A 20039-nucleotide genomic window follows, 5' to 3' on the forward strand; every position below is an offset into this window, starting at 1 on the left:
CCCCCAGCCATGCCCCCCTACAAGTGGGAGTTTGGGCCCCCCCCATGCCCACTGCAGGGGTTGGCAAAGGCTGAGAGGGTCCCTCCTGTCGGGGGGGGGGGGGGGGGCGCTTGAAGCCCCCCCTCTGCACCCAAACATGGGGGGGGGGCATCCCACTGTGGGGCCGGGATCGAGGACACGAGAGGGACCCAAAGGCAACCGCTCCCCCCAAGTGCTTCAGGTGAGTCTCAAGAGGAGCTGGGGATGGGGGGCTTCCAGCATAGCCCCCCTTTGCTCTCCAATATAGCTCACATTTGGGGGGGGACGCATTTCTTCCACCCCCCCACCAGTGTCCAACCAGGTGCCAGCTCTGTGTCTGGGGGGAGGGGGAGGGGAGTCACGTCGAGGGGAGGGGGGGCGCCGGAGGGGGGGGCCGTTCCCCCCCCCAGTTGGTCCATCACGTTACCACGAGACTCACACTGGACACAGACACTAAGGTGGGGTGTGCCCCCCCCAGTTCCCCCCCCCCCCCCCTCATGTCTGTGCCCCCAGGGGGAGGTAGGGGCACCAGGAGGCTTTGGCAGGGTCTCACCTCCTCCCGGGTGGGGAAGAGGTTTTGGGGCTGGGGGGAGGGACAGGCCTTGGGGGGGGAGGGACCCCCCCCAGTATCGCTGCGGTTTGAGGGTGACTTAAGTCGGGTTGGAATTTTTCAAAGTCTGCAGCTTGGCCTCCAGTTCGGAGATCTGAAAAACAGCAAAGGGACAGGTCTCAGCTGGGGGGGGGGGGAGCACGGGAGGGGCACACAGGGACAGGGGACACGGGGACAAACGGGGATACACAGGGACAGGGGACACGGGGACACAGGGACAGGGATGCAAACCTGTAGTGGGGGGGACAAGGCTGTGGGGCACAAGGTGAGAGGACATAGGGATGGGGATACAGGGATGGGAAGGGCAGGTCAAGGGGGGCAAAACATGAGGGTGCTGGGGTGGTGGGAGACACAGGGATGGGGGCACCAGGATAGGGGCACAGGGACAAGGGTTGAGGTGGTGGGGGACAGGGATAGGGGACACAGGGCTGGGCCATGGGGGCTGCAGGCAGCAAGGTGTGAGTCTCTGGGGGGTGTCAGGGGGACATTTTGGAGGTGACAGGAGGGGGGTACATGTGGGGGCTCTGGTGGGAACCGGGGGACCTCCCCGTGCTCCCCTGCACCCTGGTGCCCATGAGCCCCCCACCGCAACCCACGGCAGCGCTGCAGGATCCCGGGGGATCCAGTGATCCCTGCCTGCTGCAGGGGAGCAGCTGGCACGGAATCCAGGGCAATCTGTTGTGGGATCCAGCATGACCAGCATGGGATCCAGCTCGCAACAGATGATCCAGTGTGGCCCCATGCCTCATGCCCATCAATAGGAAACCACTGCAGGATCCCACGCAAGCAGCCTGGGATCCAGTGCCAAGAAAATCCCTTTTGATCCATTATGGGATGTCAGACCCTGAGGCAGGATCCACTGAGACCCAAACCCTCAGCAGATCCACTGCAATCCAGTGTGGGATCCAGTGCCAGGAGGAGAATCGGGCGTGCGCCAGCGCCTGAGCAGATCCACTGTGATCCAGAGCACAAATCCGGTGGGATCCCGGTGCCCAAAGCAGATCCACTGCGATCCGGCGTTGGGATCCCGCGGCCGGAGCTCAGTCCGGAGGGGAGCCAGCGCCTCACACAGCTCCGCTACCACCCGGCGGCGGGATCCAGCAGCTTGGCGCGAGCCGGCGCCCGAGCAGATCTGCTGCAACCCATCCTGGGATCCAGCGGCGACGGGAAGCCATGGGAAGCCATGGGCCGTGGCGGGAGCGGCGTGACGGCAGCAGGGCTCAGGGGCAGCCCGCGTCCCGGCGCCCGGTGCCCACCTTCTCCTGCAGTTTCTCCATCTCCTCCTTGTGCGCCAGCTCTGACTCCTCCAGCACCCGCCGCTGCGCTGTCTCCTTCTTGAGGAACTCGATCTCCCTGCAGGACCAGTGTGTGGGTGCATGTGTCCCCCCATCCCCTCCCAGCACTGGGGACACCCCATGGAGCTGGGGGCAGGGTTGGGAGGGAGCGGGAAGGAGTTGGTGCCCAAGAGATGCTTCCACATCAAGGGGAAGGCCCCTGCCCAAGGGAACGTCCCTGCTCGGGGGGGTTGAAGGGTACCCAGGAGGGATTTGGTGCCACATAGATGGGTTTCTGGCCAGAGGGGGAGGTCCCTGCCCAGGGGGCAGGCGATGTCCAGGAAGAAGCTGGTGCCCTGGCAAAAGTTTCATGCCCAACAGATGGTCTATGCCCAAGGACAATGGGTGCCCATGAAGGGGTCAGCGCCCCACAGGTGGGTCCGTGCCAACAGCATGATCCATGCCCATGGGATGGCTCATACCCAATGGTCTGCCCAAGGGCAAGGGGTACCCGGGAAGAGGATGGTGCCACAGGGATCTCAGTGCCCATGGGGATGGATGTCTGCTCTCAGGATGGATCATGCCCATGGGGATGGAGGGGTGCCCAGGGAGACGAATGGGTGCCCAGAGCCTGACGCTGCCCTCACTTTTGCTGGTACTCCTTGATGAGCCTCTTGGCCTTGCTGTACTTGCGCTCCAGGGTCTGGTACTGCGCCTGAGTCTCCTTGAGGTGCTCGTCCACGGCCTGGCAGAGGTTCTGTGCTTCCATCCAGTACCCCTCCAGCTTCTCCATCCGCTCCTTGTTCTCCTCCACACTCTGCTCCAGCTGGGCCTTCTCGGCCCTCCAGCGTGCCTTCTCCTGCTCCAGGCTCTGCAGCTGAGGACAGCAGGGTCAGGACATGGCACAGCCAGGGACAGGCATGACGTGGCATGGAACAGCATTGCAGAGTCAGGGAATGGGCATGACACCGCACACCATGGCATGGTACAACACAGGCGAGGAGCAGGCATGACACGACAGAATCATAGAATCATAGAATCATAGAATCATAGAATGGTTTGGGTTGGAAGGAACCATAAAGCTCATCCAGTTCCAAACCCTGCCATGAGCAGAGACACCCTCCACTAGAGCAGCTTGCTCCAAGCCCCATCCAACTGGGCTTGAACACTGCCAGGGATGGGGCAGTCACAGCTTCCCTGGGCACCCTGTGCCAGTGCTTCAGCACCCTCACGGGGAAGAACTTTCTTATATCCAACCTAAATATCCCCTGTTTCAGTCTGAACCCATCATCCCTTGCCCTATCACTACAGTCCCTGATGAAGCATCCCCCTCTCCAGCATCTTTGCAGATCCCCTTCAGATACTGGAAGGATGATATGAGGTCTAAAATGTGACATGTGACATGACATGACATGAGATGACACAGCATGGCACGGCACAGCACAGCATGGCATGGCCAGGAATAGGCACAGCATGGCACAGCATGGTGAGGGGTCTGGGGGTAGATGTGGGGGAGCTAGGAGTGGATGGGGGAGATAGAGATGGAGGAGCGGGGTCAGGGCAGAATGAGAGGGGATCCTTCCTGCCCAAGGAGAGCCAGGGCACCCACTCACCTTCCTCTTCAGCTGCTGGATCTCAGCCTCAGTGACGGCGTGTTTGATCTGGAGCTGCGAAAGGAACCGGCCCTTCACACGTCCCCACAGTGGGCACAATGCCCCGGCACCCCCAGCAGTCCCTGGTACCCCTGTACCCCTGGCACTCCCAGCATCCCCCAGTACCAACAGCACCCACTGGTACCCCTGTACCCCTGGGCACCCCCAGCACCCCCTGGCACCCCCTGGTACCCCTGTACCCCTGGCACTCCCAGCATCCCCCGGTAGCTCCAGCACCCCCTGGTACCTCTGTACCCCTGGGCACCCCCAGCACCCCCTGGCACCCCCTGGTACCCCTGTACCCCCCAGCACCCCCCGGCACACTGCAGCTCCTCTGCACCTCCTTGAACTTGTGCACCAACTTTTCGGGGTCCATCTCCACAGGCGAGAGCGTGTCCTCATTCTCGGCCAGCTCGAACACCTCAATGGCCATCTCGCCGCTGGGGAACATGGGGCTCATCTCCTCCTCCTCATCCGTCGCGTACTCACCCGTCTGCGGAAGGCATGGGCCAGTGTTTGCTCATGGTGGTGGTCCCTAGCCTGGCACCCTCAGCCTGGGAAACTGAGGCACCGGGTGGGGAACCAGGTCCGTCCCCCCCTGGGTGGCTGCTGTCCCCCTCACCTCCTCGTCATCCTCAGTGTACTGGGTGTAGCGCTGCTCAATCATCTCCCTCTGCCATCGCTCCTGCTCCAGCGTCTGCTGGATCAGCTGCGCCACCTCGCTCTGCTCCCCCGGCTTCTCCCGTCCGATGAGGAACCTGCGCAGAATGTGGGGCTCAATGGAGATGGGGGGCTCAGTGGGGATGGAGGGTTCAGTGAGGGTGGGGGGCTGCCACCATGGGGGTCTGTAGTGGGGGACATGCCAGTGGCGCAGCCTGGAATGTCCCTGAGGGACAGGCAGTGCTCCTTGCGGAGATGCTATGGGTGGATGAGTTGGGGCCTGGGGGAGATCCTAGACTGATGTGAGAAGATTTTGGGGGGCACTAGGGTGGCACAGGGCAGGTAGTAGGCATGGGACTGGAGGGGATGGAGGTTATTTTGGGGCAGGGCAACAACCCAGCCTGGGTTTTGAGGTGCTCTGGGTACAGGCTATGGGGCAGGGTGCTGCAGGGGGCCCAGCATGGGCTGTGGGGGTTTCCTGCCCCCCCCCGCCCAGGTCCCCAGTCCCAGGCCCTACCGGACACGGCCCTTGGTGTTCCTAAGGACAGAGGCAGCGAAGCTCTGTGTCACCCCAACCAGGCTGGTGCCATCCACCTCCACGATGAGATCGTTTACCTGGATCCTGGGGACATGGAGATTGTCACAGCAGGCCCAACCCCTGGCCACCTCTGCCTGCTCCCACACCAGCTCCTCCATCACCACCCAAGCCCATAAGGGCCTGGGGTGGCTTTGGGCTGGGGAGTCCTTTACCTGCCGTCCCGGTGGGCAGCCCCCCCCTCCGTCACCGTCTTGACGAAGATGCCCAGCTTCTCCAGGCCCATGTCGGCCCCTGCGCCCATGCCGATGATGCTGATCCCCAGCCCTTCTGAGTCTGCAGAGACAGAGCCGTGTCCTGGCAGGGTGGCATCGGCCACCCAACGCCAGTGGAGCCACCCCCAGCCCATCCCCAAGCTGCCGCAGGGCCCTGGGGCGCAGGATGGGATGAGGACCCACCTTTCTCCAGCTCCACAGGGAAGAGGTCAAGTCGCTCCACCCTCTTCTCCAGCTCATACTCAGCCGATGCAGCCATGGGGTCAACATCTTCATTGCGGCGGTCGTAGTCTTCATTGGAGTAAGTGCTGAAGACCTGAGGGGTGCACGGAGCTGTTCAGTGAGGAGGCAGAATGGGATGGGACAACACGGCAGCCATCTACTCATGGCCAAGAGGGCATCCTGGGGCAGGGGAGCCCAGGGCAGGGGTATGGGGATGTTACTGAGCCTATGAGACACTGGAGAATCCCTCCCCTCCCCAAGTCATGTCGGGGAGTTGGGGGGGACGGATGGATGGATGGATGGATGGATGGATGGATGGATGGATGGATGGATGGACGGAGGGAGGGATGGGTGCATGCATGGATGGATGGACAGATGGAGGGATGGGTGCATGGATGGACAGATGGAGGGATGGGTGCATGGATGGATGGATGGATGGATGGACAGATGGAGGGATAGGTGGATGGATGGATAGATGGACGGATGGAGGGATGGAGAGATGGATGGATGGATGGATGGATGGATGGATGGATGGATGGATGGATGGATGGATGGAGGGATGGGCGGATGGATGGATGGATGGATGGATGGATGGATGGATGGATGGATGGATGGATGGACAGATGGAGGGATGGGCGGATGGATGGATGGATGGATGGATGGATGGATGGATGGATGGATGGATGGATGGAGAGATGGATGGACAGATGGAGGGATGGAGGGATGGATGGATGGATGGATGGATGGATGGATGGATGGATGGATGGATGGATGGATGGACGGGTGGACGGATGGACGGATGGACGGATGGACGGATGGACGGATGGACGGATGGATGGGTGGACGGACGGACGGATGGACGGACGGACGGACGGATGGATGGATGGATGGACGGACAGACAGAGGGATGGGTGGATGGATGGATGGATGGATGGATGGATGGATGGATGGATGGATAAATGGATGGATGGATGGATAAATGGATAAATGGAGGGAGGGAGGGAGGGAGGGAGGGAGGGAGGGAGGGAGGGAGGGAGGGAGGGAGGGAGGGAGGGACAGATGGAGAGAGGGGTGGATGGATGGATGGATGGATGGATGGATGGATGGATGGATGGATGGATGGATGGATAAATGGATGGATAAATGGATGGATGGAGGGATGGAGGGAGGGAGGGACAGATGGAGAGAGGGAGGGAGGGATGGCTGGCTGGCTGGATGGATGGCTGGCTGGCTGGCTGGCTGGCTGGCTGGCTGGCTGGATGGCTGGCTGGCTGGATGGATGGATGGATGGATGGATGGATGGACGGATGGACAGAGGGATGGGTGGATGGATGGATGGATGGATGGATGGATGGATGGATGGATGGATGGATGGATGGATAAATGGAGGGAGGGAGGGAGGGAGGGAGGGAGGGAGGGAGGGAGGGAGGGAGGGAGGGACAGATGGAGAGAGGGATGGATGGATAAATGGATGGATGGAGGGAGGGAGGAAGGGAGGGAGGGAGGGAGGGAGGGAGGGAGGGAGGGAGGGAGGGAGGGAGGGAGGGAGGGAGGGAGGGAGGGACAGATGGAGAGAGGGATGGATGGATGGATGGATGGATGGATGGATGGATGGATGGACGGGATGTGCAAGGACTGGCTGCTCTCAGTCACACAGTTTGGGGCAGGCACACTGGGCCTGTTGCCCCCTTCTCCCCTCACCTGTCCCCACCTTCTCATGGCTCCAACTGCCCCATGGGACAGGGAAGGACCCATTGGGGCAGCTTCATGTCTTCCCTGCCCCTCAGCCTTCCTGGGCACCTCCATGCAAGCCCGGAGCCCAGAAACCCAAACCTACCATCCTGCCCGAAGAGGTGAAACCCACCCTAAGCTGGGGGTTGCCTCATCCCCTGGGTCTCCACCTGGCAGCTCACATGGGGCTGGGGCCAGGCCCTGGTTCATCCCACGCTGGGTGCCCTCATGCTGGGCACTGGGGTGCTCCTGGCTGAGGTCAGACGTGCCACCAGGAGCCAGAGGCAGTGGGATGCCATATCCCTGCACCCCAGGAGGGCCAGCACCCCTCTCCTGGAGCTGAGCCTGGCAGATGTCCCCGGAGGGGGGAACAGATTAGGGATCACATCACAGACTAAAGGCTTGAAACAAGGGCATTAGGAATAAGTGTCAAGGGACAAAGGTATTGAGACCCACCGGTGGGTAGGACCCACCCAGGTGGCACCCAGGGGTGCCATGGGACATGCCTCTATCCCCCCTCTCTACACATGGTGCTGCAGGGCTCACCCTGAAGTGCCCCCACCCTTGTGACCAGGTCCTGGGGATCTTGGGATGCACCAGGGGCCTGGAGTGGGTTCCAAGGGAGAAGCAGCCAGAGCCAGCAAATGCCCAGGGGAAGAGGCTGGCGGTGACTGCCCCCATCCCATGCTGGTGCTGCGGGGAGCCAGTGCTCCTGGCTCCAACCCCTCCTGTTTGGGTGGCTCAGCATCACCCGTGCACTCGGGAGCTCAGACATGCGGGTCTCCTCCCCATCAGTACACATGGGACCCCCACCATCACCCTGGGGTCCGAGATGGGTAAAAGCAAGAGGTTAAAGGCTGTGCTGGGGAGAGCAGAGCACCCCAAAAACCCTGCCTGCCCATCCATGGCAGGGGGCATCTTCTCAAGGCCTGCCTGGCTGGTTCCCACAGGAACAATTACCCCCCCGCCCCACAGTGTGCAACCACACAGCACATGGACACCACTGTGTCCTGCCCTGGGCATGGTGGTCCCTGCCCCCCTGTCCCCAGTGGGGCCACCCACCCGCTCTGACTCAGAGCCAGAATATAGGCCGGGCTCTAAAAATAACCCAGCTCCAGCACAAAGCGACCGCAGCTCCTCCGGCCTGGGGGGATTCCAGTGGGAGAGAACACCCCAAATAGCGGCACAGCCTCTTCTCCCCCCCTCCCCAACAGCCCTGCTGCTGGGGGAGCATCCCTGATGGAGCGACCAAACCAAGCTAGGGAAGGATGGGGGGGACGGGAAATGCTGCGTCCCACCCGGCCGTGCTGCCACTTCCCCTTCCTCCACTTCCCGGAACGCTGCTGGGTGCTGGCTGGGCCTATGGTGGGGAAAAGAACCCCCAACCCCTTGCCCCATCCCTGGGACCCCCAGTATGGGGGGAACCCCAGCACCAAGGGACCACTGGGGACCAACGGCAGAGGAGCCAGCACCCGCACCCAGACACATCAGGCATCCCACCCAAAACACGTGGTGGGGCTTGGACATAGCAGTGGGCTGGCTCTGGGTGCTCTGCATCGACCACCCCGGGGGGCCCAGGGCCACCCCCACCCCTGTCACACCAGCCCCAGGGTGGCCCCTCTATGGCTGGGCGGGGGTCCTCAGGTCACACCAGGGCTCTTGGTTAGGTGGCCTGTTAGCCAGGCCTGGGTGGTGACCTTCCTTCCCCCAGCACCAAGTAGGATGCTGTGCCCCATGGCAGGGGGCTGGGGCACACAGACATCCCCACACCTCCCTATCCCCAGCACCACCTCCCCCAAAGGGATGGGGGTCATACATCCCAGTCTGGAGTACCCTCATCCTAGGGTACCCCCAACCTTGGGTGCTCCTTATCCTTGGGTGCCCCTCACCCTGGGGTACCCTGACCATGGGGTACCCCCTTATCCCCAGCTGCTGCCCCCTCATCTCCAGGCGGTCTCACCTGGATGGGGGCCGTGCTGAACTGGATCTTGCGGTTGGGGACAGGCTCCTCTTCCTCAGACAGCCCTGGGATCTCCACACAACCCGACTCGGGCTCATAGAGCCCTTCGGCCTCCTCCTCCTCCTCCAGCCCGCTGCCCCCCGAGTCCTCCCCGAGCCCGCTGTAGGCACTTATGTCCACCAGGTCCGCCTCGGAGAAGTCCTCCTTCTTGGCCTCCTCGTAGACATCGCCTTCATCCGCCTGCTCTCCCTTGACACCCTCCTCACCCACGGCCACACCGGAGCCCCTGTCCAGCCAGGATGGGGTGGGCGCCAGGTCCTCGGACCCTTTGGCCAGCTGGGGCACGGGCACCGGCTCCAGCACCGTTGGTGCCTCCTCCTCCTCGGCCTCACCGCTCTCCTCCACCTCCACCGGCTTGATCTTGCAGACCTCCTGCACCCGCGGGGTGGGCAGCTCCTTCTCCACCGGCCGGGCACTCTTCCCCACTGCCTTCTCCTCCTCCTGCAGCCGGGTGCGGGGCTGGGCAGCGTGGCCATCACCCACCCGAGCAGCCTCGGCGCCCGGCGGAAAGACCCGGGGCCGCTTGCCCATCACCTTGGTGCCGAGTGGTCCAATCACTCGCCCCTGCGCCTTGTGCAGGTTGTTCCGGAGGTCGGCCTTCTCAAAGACAGCACTGAGCTGGCTGACGGTGGGCGAGACGGCTTCGGTGTCCAGCTTGTCCAGGGACTCGGTGCTGCCATTGAACCGCACCACCACGTCCAGCTTACGGTCCTGGAAACCAGCTCGTTCCTTACGTAGCAAGAGCTTGGTGGTGGTAGCTTTCTCCTGCGGGCTCCTCTCAAAGATCTTGCGGGTCTCCTGCAGCTTGGAGAAGGGTTTGTCAGGTTTGGAGTCGAAGCGGCTGACCCTCTCGGAGACGCTGGTGCCCAGCTTGAGGAGGTTGCCCTGGTCCATGCTCTCACTGAGGCTGCCAGCCCGGGGCAAGGACAGACAGACCGGCTTCTCCTTGGCCTTGGCCAGGTCGCAGGCGCCCTCGGGGCCAGGCGCTGTCCCCATCTGCAGGAACATGTTCTTGATGCGATGAACGTTGGAGCCGTACTTCTTACCCCGGCTTTTCTTGCCATCTTCACCATCGGCCTCCTTTGTGGGCGCCACGGCCTGGATGGTGGCCTCGTAGGCATTCCGGTGCGGGGATGCGCTCCGGAGACCCCCGCCGCCCGGCGCTGCCCCGGACGGGGACCCCCCGCCGCCTGCCTCTGTCCTCAGCATGCCGGCACCGGGGCTGTGCCGCACATCGCCCGCCGCGGCACCACGGGAACCACCGCTGCCACCAGCACCGCCGGCGCCACCGGCACCAGCACCGCCGCCGCTCGCCGCGGCCCCTCGCCGGTTACAGCGCCATGGGGAGGGGGATGCGGCCCGGGGAGAGGGGGGGGCAGGCGCCGCCCGCAAACCTGCACCGGGCCGCGGGGGGCTGCGGGGCCCGGTCAGGCCATGTCCATTCCGGGGAGGGGGGGCCCGGCCCTGCTTCCTTCCTCCCTCCCTTCTCCGCCTCCTCTTCCCCTTTCTCTGTGCTGGTGATGGAGCCGCTGCCTGCGATCCGCCCGCCCCGCTGCCCGCAGAGCCCGCTGGGTCTTAGCGGCGCTCGCTCTTCCTCTTCCTCACCGCCGCCGCCTCGGCGCGGGCACGGGGACCCCCCCCCCGCAACACCCCCCTCGTCTCCGCATGCCCTGCGGGCCCCTCCCGCTCCCGCAATGGGGTGCCCGCCCCGTGGCGTGTCCCCAACACCCCCAGCAGCCCTGCTCATCCGGTGCTGACACCCCCAGCTCTGTCCCCACGTCCCCCCCGCTCTGTCCCCACGTTCTCCCATCTCTGTTCCCAAGTCTTCCCCATGTCTCCCCGTCTCTGTCCTCATGTCTTCCCCGCAGGTCTGTCCCCAAGTCCCCCTATCTCTGTCCCCCACCATGCCTGTCTGCCCTTGCACCCTGCCAGTTTTGTCCCTGTGGCCCCCAGGCTGGTCCCTGTGTCCCCTCAGTCGCACCTCTCTACTCACTTTTGTACCCGCATCTCCCCCATATCCTCATCATTTTGTCCCCGTGTCCCTCCCTCCTATCCCTGTCTCGCCCCGTGTTTGTACCCACATCCCCCCAATCTGTCCCCATATCCCCCCGTCCTGTCCCTATATGCCCCCCATGTTTGTAACTACTTCCACCCCCATTCTATCCCTGTACCCACAGTTCACCCACCCTGTTCCCCTCCCGTGTCCCCCCATCTTTCGGCACATCCGCTTGCTCCCACCCCACACCCAAAGGGTGCCTTGTGGTGTCCCCACAGGGCCCCCATTCACTTCCTGGCCCCATAAACCCATCCCTGGGGTGCAACACGTCCCCCCCAGGCACCTCCACGCAGGGGGGGCAGGAGGGGAAACTGCAGCGGGGAAGGGGAGGGCTCTGGGCCGGGGGGCGCGGTGCTGACCCCCCAGCATCCCTGCACCTTTGATGGGGTGTCCGGGGCTGTTCGCTGCTTTCCAGCAGGCACGGGGGGGAGGGGGCAGAGTGGGGCCGTGCTGGGGGCCAGGATGTACGGGGGAGATGTGGGGGGCACCCCCAAGACGGGAACGCCCAGGCACCAGGACCCTGCACCCGCCCCACGGCACCCGGCGCAGCCTCACAGCCTCTGACGTGACGCGGCGTGACGTCACTAGTGCCACACCCCCCCTTCGACCACCCGCTGCTCCTGCCACCGCCCCCCAGCCTGGGCCCCCGCGCAGGGCCCGCGCTACACCCGCACACACGTGTGCATACACACACACACATGTGCACACACACACACATGTGCACACACACACATACATGTGCACACACACACATACATGTGCACACACACACGTGCACACACACATACATGTGCATACACACACATACATGTGCACACACACACATACATGTGCACACACACACGTGCACACACACATACATGTGCACACACACACATACATGTGCACACACACACACATGTGCACACACACACATACATGTGCACACACACACACATGTGCACACACACACATACATGTGCACACACACATACATGTGCACACACACATACATACATGTGCACAGACACATACATGTACACACACATACATGTGCACACCCACATACATGTGCACACACACACATACATGTGCACACACACATACATGTGCACACACACACATACATGTGCACACACATACATGTGCACACACACACATACATGTGCACACACACATACATGTGCACACACATACATGTACACACACATATACATACATGTGCACAGACACATACATGTACACACACACATACATGTGCACACACACATACATGTGCACACACACACATACATGTGCACACACACACATACATGTGCACACACATACATGTGCACACACATACATGTGCACAGACACATACATACATGTGCACAGACACATACATGTACACACACACATACATGTGCACACACACATACATGTGCACACACACACATACATGTGCACACACATACATGTGCACACACACACATACATGTGCACACACACACATACATGTGCACACACACATACATACATGTGCACAGACACATACATGTACACACACACATACATGTGCACACACATACATACATGTGCACACACATAAATGTACACACACATACATACATGTGCACACACATACATACATGTGCACACAAACACATACATGTGCACACACATACATGTGCACACACATACATACATGTGCACACACATACATGTGCACACACACATACATGTGCACACACATACATACATGTGCACACACATACATGTGCACGCACACATACATGTGCACACACATGTGCACACACATACATACATGTGCACACACATACACGTACACACACATACACGCACACACACATACATGTGCACACACATACATGTGCACACACGTGCACACACACATGCATGTGCACACACACATACATGTGCACACACACATACATGTACACACACGTGCACACACACATGCATGTGCACACACACATACATGTGCACACACACATACATGTACACACACGTGCACACACACATGAATGTGCACACACACATACATGTGCACACACACATACATGTACACACACGTGCACACACACATGAATGTGCACACACACATACATGTGCACACACACATACATGTGCACACAGAGATACACGTTCACACACACATACAGGTGCGCACACGCACATACATGTGCACACACACATACATGTACACACACGCATGCGCACACATACATGTACACACACATGTGCAAATACACATACATGTGCACACACATGTGCACATGCATATACATGCGCACACACATACGTGTGCACGCACACACATACACGTGCACATACACACATGTGCACATGCATATACATGCGCACACACATACATGTGCACATACACACATGTGCACATACACATTCATGTGCACACACACATACATGTGCACAGTCACACATACACGTGCACACACATGTATGTGCACACACATATACATGTGCGCACAGACACATGTGAGCTCACAGACGTGTGTGCGCACGTGCTCCTGCCTTGCTGCCACACAGGGGCACACACGTGCTTCCGGTGTCCCACACCCCACTCTGCCCCATCCTGTGCCCCCGCTGCCACCCCATTGCCCTCGAGTGGGGGTTCCAGGACACCCCCCCCAGAGGACACCCCACCAAGGCAACACGGGAGCCCCGCGGGACATTGGTGGCCGTGGTGCGATGTCCCCCTCCGTTCTCCGGTGGGATCCCCCCATGGGCTCCCCCCTTCCAGGCCAGCCCTGCTGCCTCTGTCAGTCAGCCCTGGCTCCATGCCCAAGCGCTGGAACATGGAGGCCCCGGAGCTGCTCCTGGTCTGGGTGCTGGCAGGCAAGTGGCGGCCCCGTCACCCACGGGGGGACACGGCCGGGCTGGGGAGACCCCAGTGGGGACCGGATGGGGGCCTCCCAAAGAGGGGTGGGGCTGGGGGTGCTGCTCAGATGGGACAGAGCTCAGTGGAGCCATCGTGGCCCTGCTGCCAGATGGCTTTGGGACAAGGCAGGGGGAGGGGGGTGAGTGGGACTTCTCCGGGGGTCCGGGGCAAGTGGGGGCTGCTGTCCCCATCCCTGTCCTTGTCCTTGTCCCTTTCCCTGCCCCTGGCCCCATTCCCACCCCTTCCTAAATATAGCCCACCCGCCATCCCAAGGCACTTGGCTGCAGGGAACATTCCTGGCCCTGTCCTGTGTTCCCGGGGGGCTCTGGGCAATGGGGAAACTGAGGCAGGGAGGAGCCACGGTGCTCAGCCCTGACTCTAGCCCTGTCCCTGGGCACAGCCGTGGTCCCAGGGGAGTCGCAGGGCACCCTCCCTGACCACCACGTCCTCTCTGACCACCGCCTCTCCGCCGAGACCGGAGCTGTCTTTGTCCATGATCTGAAGCGGGAGCTGTTCCTGGATGCCTTCCTCACCAGGAGCGAGGATGATGGTGGTGAGGGCCAGGAGAGTGTAGTGGGGATCAGGAGGGGTCCTGCAGAGCCTGTGGGGCTGGGACCATTAATGGGGAGCCCTGGCTAAGCCTGCTCCCCACCAGCCATGACACCAGCTGGGCCATCTCCATCTGTCCCTCCTTCTACACAGTCCTGTAAACCTCTACCCATCCCACACCCCATCCATCCCACCCTGCATCCATGCTATCCTCCATGCATACCACACCTCATTCATCCCAACCCCCATCCATTCCACCCCCCATCCATCCTATACTCCATCCATCCCACCCCCATCCATCTTATCCTCCATCCGTCCCACCCTGCGTCCATGCTATCCTCTATCCATCCCATCCCCTATCCATCCCACCCTGCGCCCATGCTATCCTCTATCCATCCCATCCCCTATCCATCCCACCCCCCATCCATCCCACCCCTCATCCGTCCTACCCCATCCACCCCAGCCATATCCATCCCATCCCCCATGTACCACATCCCCCATCCATCCCACCCCCCATCCATCCTATCCTCCATCCATCCCACCCCATCCATCTTATCCTCCATCCATCCCACCCTGCGTCCATGCTATCCTCTATCCATCCCATCCCCTATCCATCCCATCCCCCATCCATCCTATACTCCATCCATCCCACCCCCATCCATCTTACCCTCCATCCATCCCACCCTGCGTCCATGCTATCCTCTATCCATCCCATCCCCTATCCATCCCACCCCCCATCCATCCTACCCTCCATCCGCCCCAGCCATATCCATCCCATCCCCCATGTACCACATCCCCCAACCATCCCACCCGTCATCCATCCTACCCTCCATCCATCCCACCCCCCATCCATCCCACCCCTCATGCACCCCATCCCCCATTCATCCCACCCCCACCCTTCGTCCATCCCACCCCACATCCATCTCACCCTGCATCCATGCTATCCTCTGTCCATCCCTTCATCCCACCCCACCCCTCCACCCATTTGGGGCCTCCCAAGCATTGCCCCATCACACTGTTGAAGTCAACCAGGAGAAGCACACCTTTATCCCCCCATTTAGGCTCTGAGGGTCATCTCCATTGGAGTCATTCACCCCCAAAAAGGGAGCGGAACCTCCCCAGGGCCCAGCTGGTGCAGGGACCACTCCTGCTTCCTTGTGGGGACCAGTTGGATGGGGAAGGGCTTGTAGGGCTGTCACACAGCCCTTGTGTGGCGCATGAATCCCAGTGTCTGTGTCCTGGTACCCACAGCCATCCCCATCACCTTCCATGCTCACCTCCGGGACCACCCGGACCTTCCGCGGTGGCTGCGGTACATCCAGCGCAACCCCCGCCAGCCAGGATACCTCTATGGTTGCCCCACGGCCACGGAGGTCGGCACCCACACCATTGAGGTAGGTGTCCCCCCTCCTGGCCCTATGCTGGAGAGAGCGGGGTTGGCATCTTTGGGGGTGTTCCCTGTGTTGGCAGGTCCTGGCGTACAACCGGCTCACCTACGAGACGGTGGCTCAGCGCCTCCTCATCACCGTCATCCGCGCTTCACGTAAGGGCTGCGCACCCCAAACCTCACTGGGATGCCCCTGCATGCAGTGTCCCCATGGGTGCCACTTGTCCCCGCAGGTGGGGAGCTGCCGTTCCAAGGTGAGTTCCTGGTGGGTAACAGGAACGTGGAGGAGCTGCTGCCCAAGGCCGCGCGGGACATGTTCCTGCAGGCCACGGCAGGCGTCTGGGAGCAGGATGATCTCCAAATCATCAACATCACCTCGGCCCTGGACCGTGGCAGCCGCGTCCCACTGCCCATCGAGGGGCGCAAAGAGGGGTATGAGCAGCACTGAGGGTGCTCCCCAGCAGACCCCAGCCTCCATGTGTGGATCTGGGGGTGACCTGCAGCCGCCCCACAGGGTCTATGTGTCAGTGGGGTCCCACGGACCCTTCTCAGGGTGCCTGACATCGGCTGCCTCGGCACAGAGCCACTTCCTCTGCAGCCTGGGCCAGCAGCCCCTCGCCTCCTGCTATGACACCTTCGTCCCCCACTTCTCCATCTGCTGGTGCAACCTCACCCTGGTGAGACCCATGTGCCCCCCCCGCCCCTCACGACAGCACCCATGTTGACCCCACCAGTAACCATCACCCCACTGCAGCTGCAGGTCTGGCCCAGCCCCACAGAGCCAGTGCCCATGTGGGGTTCCGGGGTGCTGGAGGAGGGTGGGGATTTCCAGCCCCCCACCGAGGTGCCCCCCCAGGACTTGCTGCCCGGGTTCCTGGTGACGCTGCTGGTGCCACTGGCAGTGGCTGCGCTGCTCTGCCTGCTCCTGGGACACCTCATGTGCTGCCGCAGGGAGGGAGTGTGAGTCAGGGGGGTCCCCACACCCAGGTGCCCCCCCCTCGGCCATGGTGGCACCAGGACAGCCTGGGGGGCTGAGAGCCCTTCTCACCACTGTTACATTTTCCTCTGTTTTGTAGGCAAAAACGGGATTTGGAGACATCTGAGTAAGTCCCTGCACCCAAGATGAGGGGCTGGGGGAGCTTGGGGGGCTTTGTCATGGCCAAGCATGAGGAAGGCCAGCAGGACTAGGAACAGGGATGGGAACAGTTATCTCTCTGGTGGAGCATAAAGGTGTCCCCATTCCAAAGGGTACCCCCGAGGCCCCCTCCTCGCCTCCCCAATGTCGGTGTCCCCAATAACCCCCCACAGACACGGGCTGGAGCACAAGAGCTGTTTTACTTCTCCAGTAGCCTTGCAGGACTCAACAGCACTGAGGGGGACCCCACAGATGGAGGGGCAGACCTTGATGATGAGGGATCAATCCCAGTGATAGAGTGCAGACCCCAAGGCTGGGTGGCCATACGCCACTGATGGGGAGCAAACAGCTCGTAATGGGGTGACCGACCCCACCAAGCCCCTTCCCCAGAAGGCTGTGGGTGGGAAGGAGGGGGCACAGCACCACTTGTCCTTCCCCCACAGAGTCCAGCTCTTCCACCACGCCACAATCCACGGTGACACGCAGGAGCTGAGGCACATGGCCGGCAGCAGGGACGTCCCACGGCCCCTTTCCACCCTTCCCATGTTCAATGTCCGCACGGGACAGCGCATCAACCCCCTGCCTAGAGGTGCGGATGGAGCCCGTGTCCCGCTCCTCCCGCAGTGATGCTGGGGTGAGGAGACACCACCTCAGGGACAGGGATGGATGAAGGGGTGTCAGGGTACTTTTGTGGGGACCTCGCAGTTGTCATCTCCCTGGGGGTGTCCCCGCTGTGGGGTGGGTTTCAGCTGATAAAGTGGCCATTGAGAGATGGATGTGGCTTTTCTGCTTTATTTTTGGCTGTTTGCTGGGGGGGGGGGGGAGGGTGAAGAGGGAGGTTTTGGGGTGCAGCCTGCTGCTGGGCTCCGCTGGTTGCAACCAGCATTGAGTTGGCCAGTTCTTTACCCCAGCCAGCCCCAGGTGATGTGGGGCTGGGGCCCTGGTCTACCCTCCCTGTTGGTGCAGGTTCTGCACTCCTCTGCCGCCGTTTCCAGCTGCTTCACTCTATCCGGGTGCCCTCCTCCCACCCTGCTTCATTCATGACCCCCCAAGCCGTGCGGAGGGAAAAGGGCTCGTGGAAAGTAGTTATGGGGATAGGGACAGGGACAAGAGGGGGAACGCAGTCCCAGGGACACACAATGGCACCCACAGCACCCCAGTGTCTCCCGGCTCACCTGGGTCCTTGTTCCCTGCAGGATAGTGCCTGGAGCTTGCCCTCTTCCACCGCGCAGACCCAGACATCCCACTCAGCACCTCCAAACCCCTCCCCGGCCCCCCGGCGTTCCCCCCAGCCCAGCCCCTCACCTCCAAAGAAAGAGCATCTTTCAGAGAGGCCCCCCCCCCCCAACACGGGGCAGGCGCCAGGGTGGGAGTTAAGAAAACAGGGGGTGGGCCCAGGGAGGAACAAGAGGAGCCATTGATGGGCTGGGGCAGGCGAGGAGAAAGGAGCCATTGAGGTCTTGTCCTGCTGCCTGCGCAGCCCCATGCCCCCCGTGGGGGTAACCTGGGGGAGCCGAGGGTGGCACCTGGGGGCACAAGAATGAGCTGCTGGTGCTGCCCGGCTGCCCTTGCACCAGGGAGTGTGCGCAGCGTGAGCTGGGGTGGATGGTGCTGGCATGGGGGGGACCTGCAGTGGGTGCAAGGGGCTTGCACTGTGGCACCCGTGCACCATGGCACCCATTCACTGTAGCACCCATGCCATGGCACCCATGCACCATGGCACCCGTATACCATGGCATCCATGCACCATGGTGCCCATGCACCGTGGCACCCGTATACCATGGCACCCATGCACCATGGCACCCATGCACCATGGTACCCGTATACCATGGCAGCCATGCACCATGGCACCCATTCACTGTAGCACCCATACACTGTAGCACCCATGTACTATGGCATTCATGCACTGTGGCACCTCCAGCCACCCTCCATGTCCCCCTTTGTTCCCCCATGTCTCCCCCCATTCGGGGAGGGGACAACCCCAAAGTTCCCTCCCCCCCAGATCCAGCCCAACCGTCCTTTCGGGGGGGGAATGGGGGGGGGGGGTGGATTCCCCCTTCCTTCCTCTCCCCCGCCCCAGGGCAGCGGGGGCTGAGCGAGGAGGAGGAGGAGGCCGGGGGCCGTGGTGAGGTGGGAGGACGGTGGGGCGGGAGCACAGAAGCGCAGGAGCGCAGGAGCAGAGCGGGAGCAGCCGGGACGGAGAACAAGGGGCTCCCAAGCCCATGCACCCCCCCCCAGGATCCCCACGGCGACCCCCGAGAGCGAAGAGCAGAGCAGGTTGGTCGGATCATTTCACTTGCTTTATTTCAGCAGTCAAAAAGAGAAAAATAATAGATAATTAAAAAAAAAAAAAAAGAGAACAATTTCAAATTATTATACATTATACAAACACGGTACAGAGCCGGGAGATCCCCGAGCATCCGCCGGGAAATAAGCCGGCAAATGGGTTGGGTTCGTGCCCCATAGGGGATGCAGAGATGGATGGGTGTGTGGATGGATGCAGGGATGGATGGATGGATGGATGAAGGGATGGGGAAAAAGCTGCTGGAAGATGAGAGCAGAGCTGAAGGTCCAGATGCTTAACCTGGAAAGTGCAGTTTTCCTTATTCCCTTTCAAGGCTTTGAACTGCGCTGGCTCTACTTTGCGTTTGCTCCGGGATTTGCTTGTGGGATGGGATGGGATGGGGGTTGAATAGCACCTTTAGAAAACTCACCAGTGGAGCTGGACAGCAAAGAAAGGGGGGAAAGAATCAAACAGAGGGAAATGAAGATAAATCAAGGTGAGTCTTTGGAGGCGGTAGCACCAGGCGGCCCCAGGCTCGGGACTGGAATGAAAGAGAATTAACCAAAAACCAGGCTAAAAATCCTGGGGGTAAGAAACCTCAATGACTCCTGAGAGACCTTGAATGGGGGGAAATGAACATCAATGAGCAATAGAGCAACAAAACAAGGGGAAAAGTGGGAACATTAGACGGAAAATTTAGCACCTTTGCTCTGAACCTGGCAGGAAAGTCCCGGCACAGCTGAAAGAAAA

The 20039-nt window shown here is 61.2% G+C and overlaps 2 protein-coding genes across 2 annotated transcripts; one reads left to right on the top strand and one right to left on the bottom strand.

The window, feature by feature from the left end:
* Nucleotides 1–508: 508 nt before the first annotated feature.
* Nucleotides 509–10651, bottom strand: PPP1R9B (protein phosphatase 1 regulatory subunit 9B). The gene is made up of 10 exons (XM_062632126.1): nucleotides 8938–10651; nucleotides 5208–5340; nucleotides 4965–5085; nucleotides 4732–4836; nucleotides 4177–4312; nucleotides 3895–4047; nucleotides 3516–3569; nucleotides 2550–2779; nucleotides 1885–1981; nucleotides 509–722 (listed from the first exon to the last, which is right to left on the bottom strand). The coding sequence occupies exons 1-10, from the start codon at nucleotides 10204–10206 to the stop codon at nucleotides 669–671; spliced, it is 2352 nt and encodes a 783-aa protein (XP_062488110.1). The 5' UTR covers nucleotides 10207–10651; the 3' UTR covers nucleotides 509–668.
* On the top strand, nucleotides 10205–17779 carry SGCA (sarcoglycan alpha). Its single transcript, XM_062632151.1, has 10 exons — nucleotides 10205–10423; nucleotides 13797–13891; nucleotides 14285–14487; nucleotides 15735–15877; nucleotides 15954–16026; nucleotides 16104–16302; nucleotides 16385–16547; nucleotides 16625–16830; nucleotides 16947–16973; nucleotides 17449–17779. Exons 1-10 carry the CDS (start codon nucleotides 10205–10207, stop codon nucleotides 17630–17632), a joined length of 1512 nt encoding a protein of 503 aa, XP_062488135.1. The 3' UTR covers nucleotides 17633–17779.
* The last annotated feature ends 2260 nt before the right edge of the window (nucleotides 17780–20039 follow it).

This window comes from Pezoporus occidentalis, unplaced genomic scaffold (genome assembly GCF_034315485.1).
Source record: "Pezoporus occidentalis ecotype Australia unplaced genomic scaffold, CSIRO_AGI_Poc_V1 ctg385, whole genome shotgun sequence".
NCBI lineage: Eukaryota > Metazoa > Chordata > Aves > Psittaciformes > Psittacidae > Pezoporus > Pezoporus occidentalis.

Excerpts from the sequence above, each read along its gene's own strand:
- SGCA (XM_062632151.1), top strand. The coding sequence starts at position 10,205 with ATGCCGGCACCGGGGCTGTGCCGCACATCGCCCGCCGCGGCACCACGG. Across the intron at positions 16,831-16,946 it reads TGCTGCCGCAGGGAGGGAGT|GCAAAAACGGGATTTGGAGA; the intron begins GTGAGTCAGGGG and ends TCTGTTTTGTAG. Across the intron at positions 16,974-17,448 it reads CGGGATTTGGAGACATCTGA|AGTCCAGCTCTTCCACCACG; the intron begins GTAAGTCCCTGC and ends CTTCCCCCACAG.
- PPP1R9B (XM_062632126.1), bottom strand. The coding sequence starts at position 10,206 with ATGCTGAGGACAGAGGCAGGCGGCGGGGGGTCCCCGTCCGGGGCAGCG. Across the intron at positions 5,341-8,937 it reads TCAGCACGGCCCCCATCCAG|GTCTTCAGCACTTACTCCAA; the intron begins GTGAGACCGCCT and ends TGCACCCCTCAG. Across the intron at positions 2,780-3,515 it reads TCCAGCAGCTGAAGAGGAAG|CTGCAGAGCCTGGAGCAGGA; the intron begins GTGAGTGGGTGC and ends TGCTGTCCTCAG.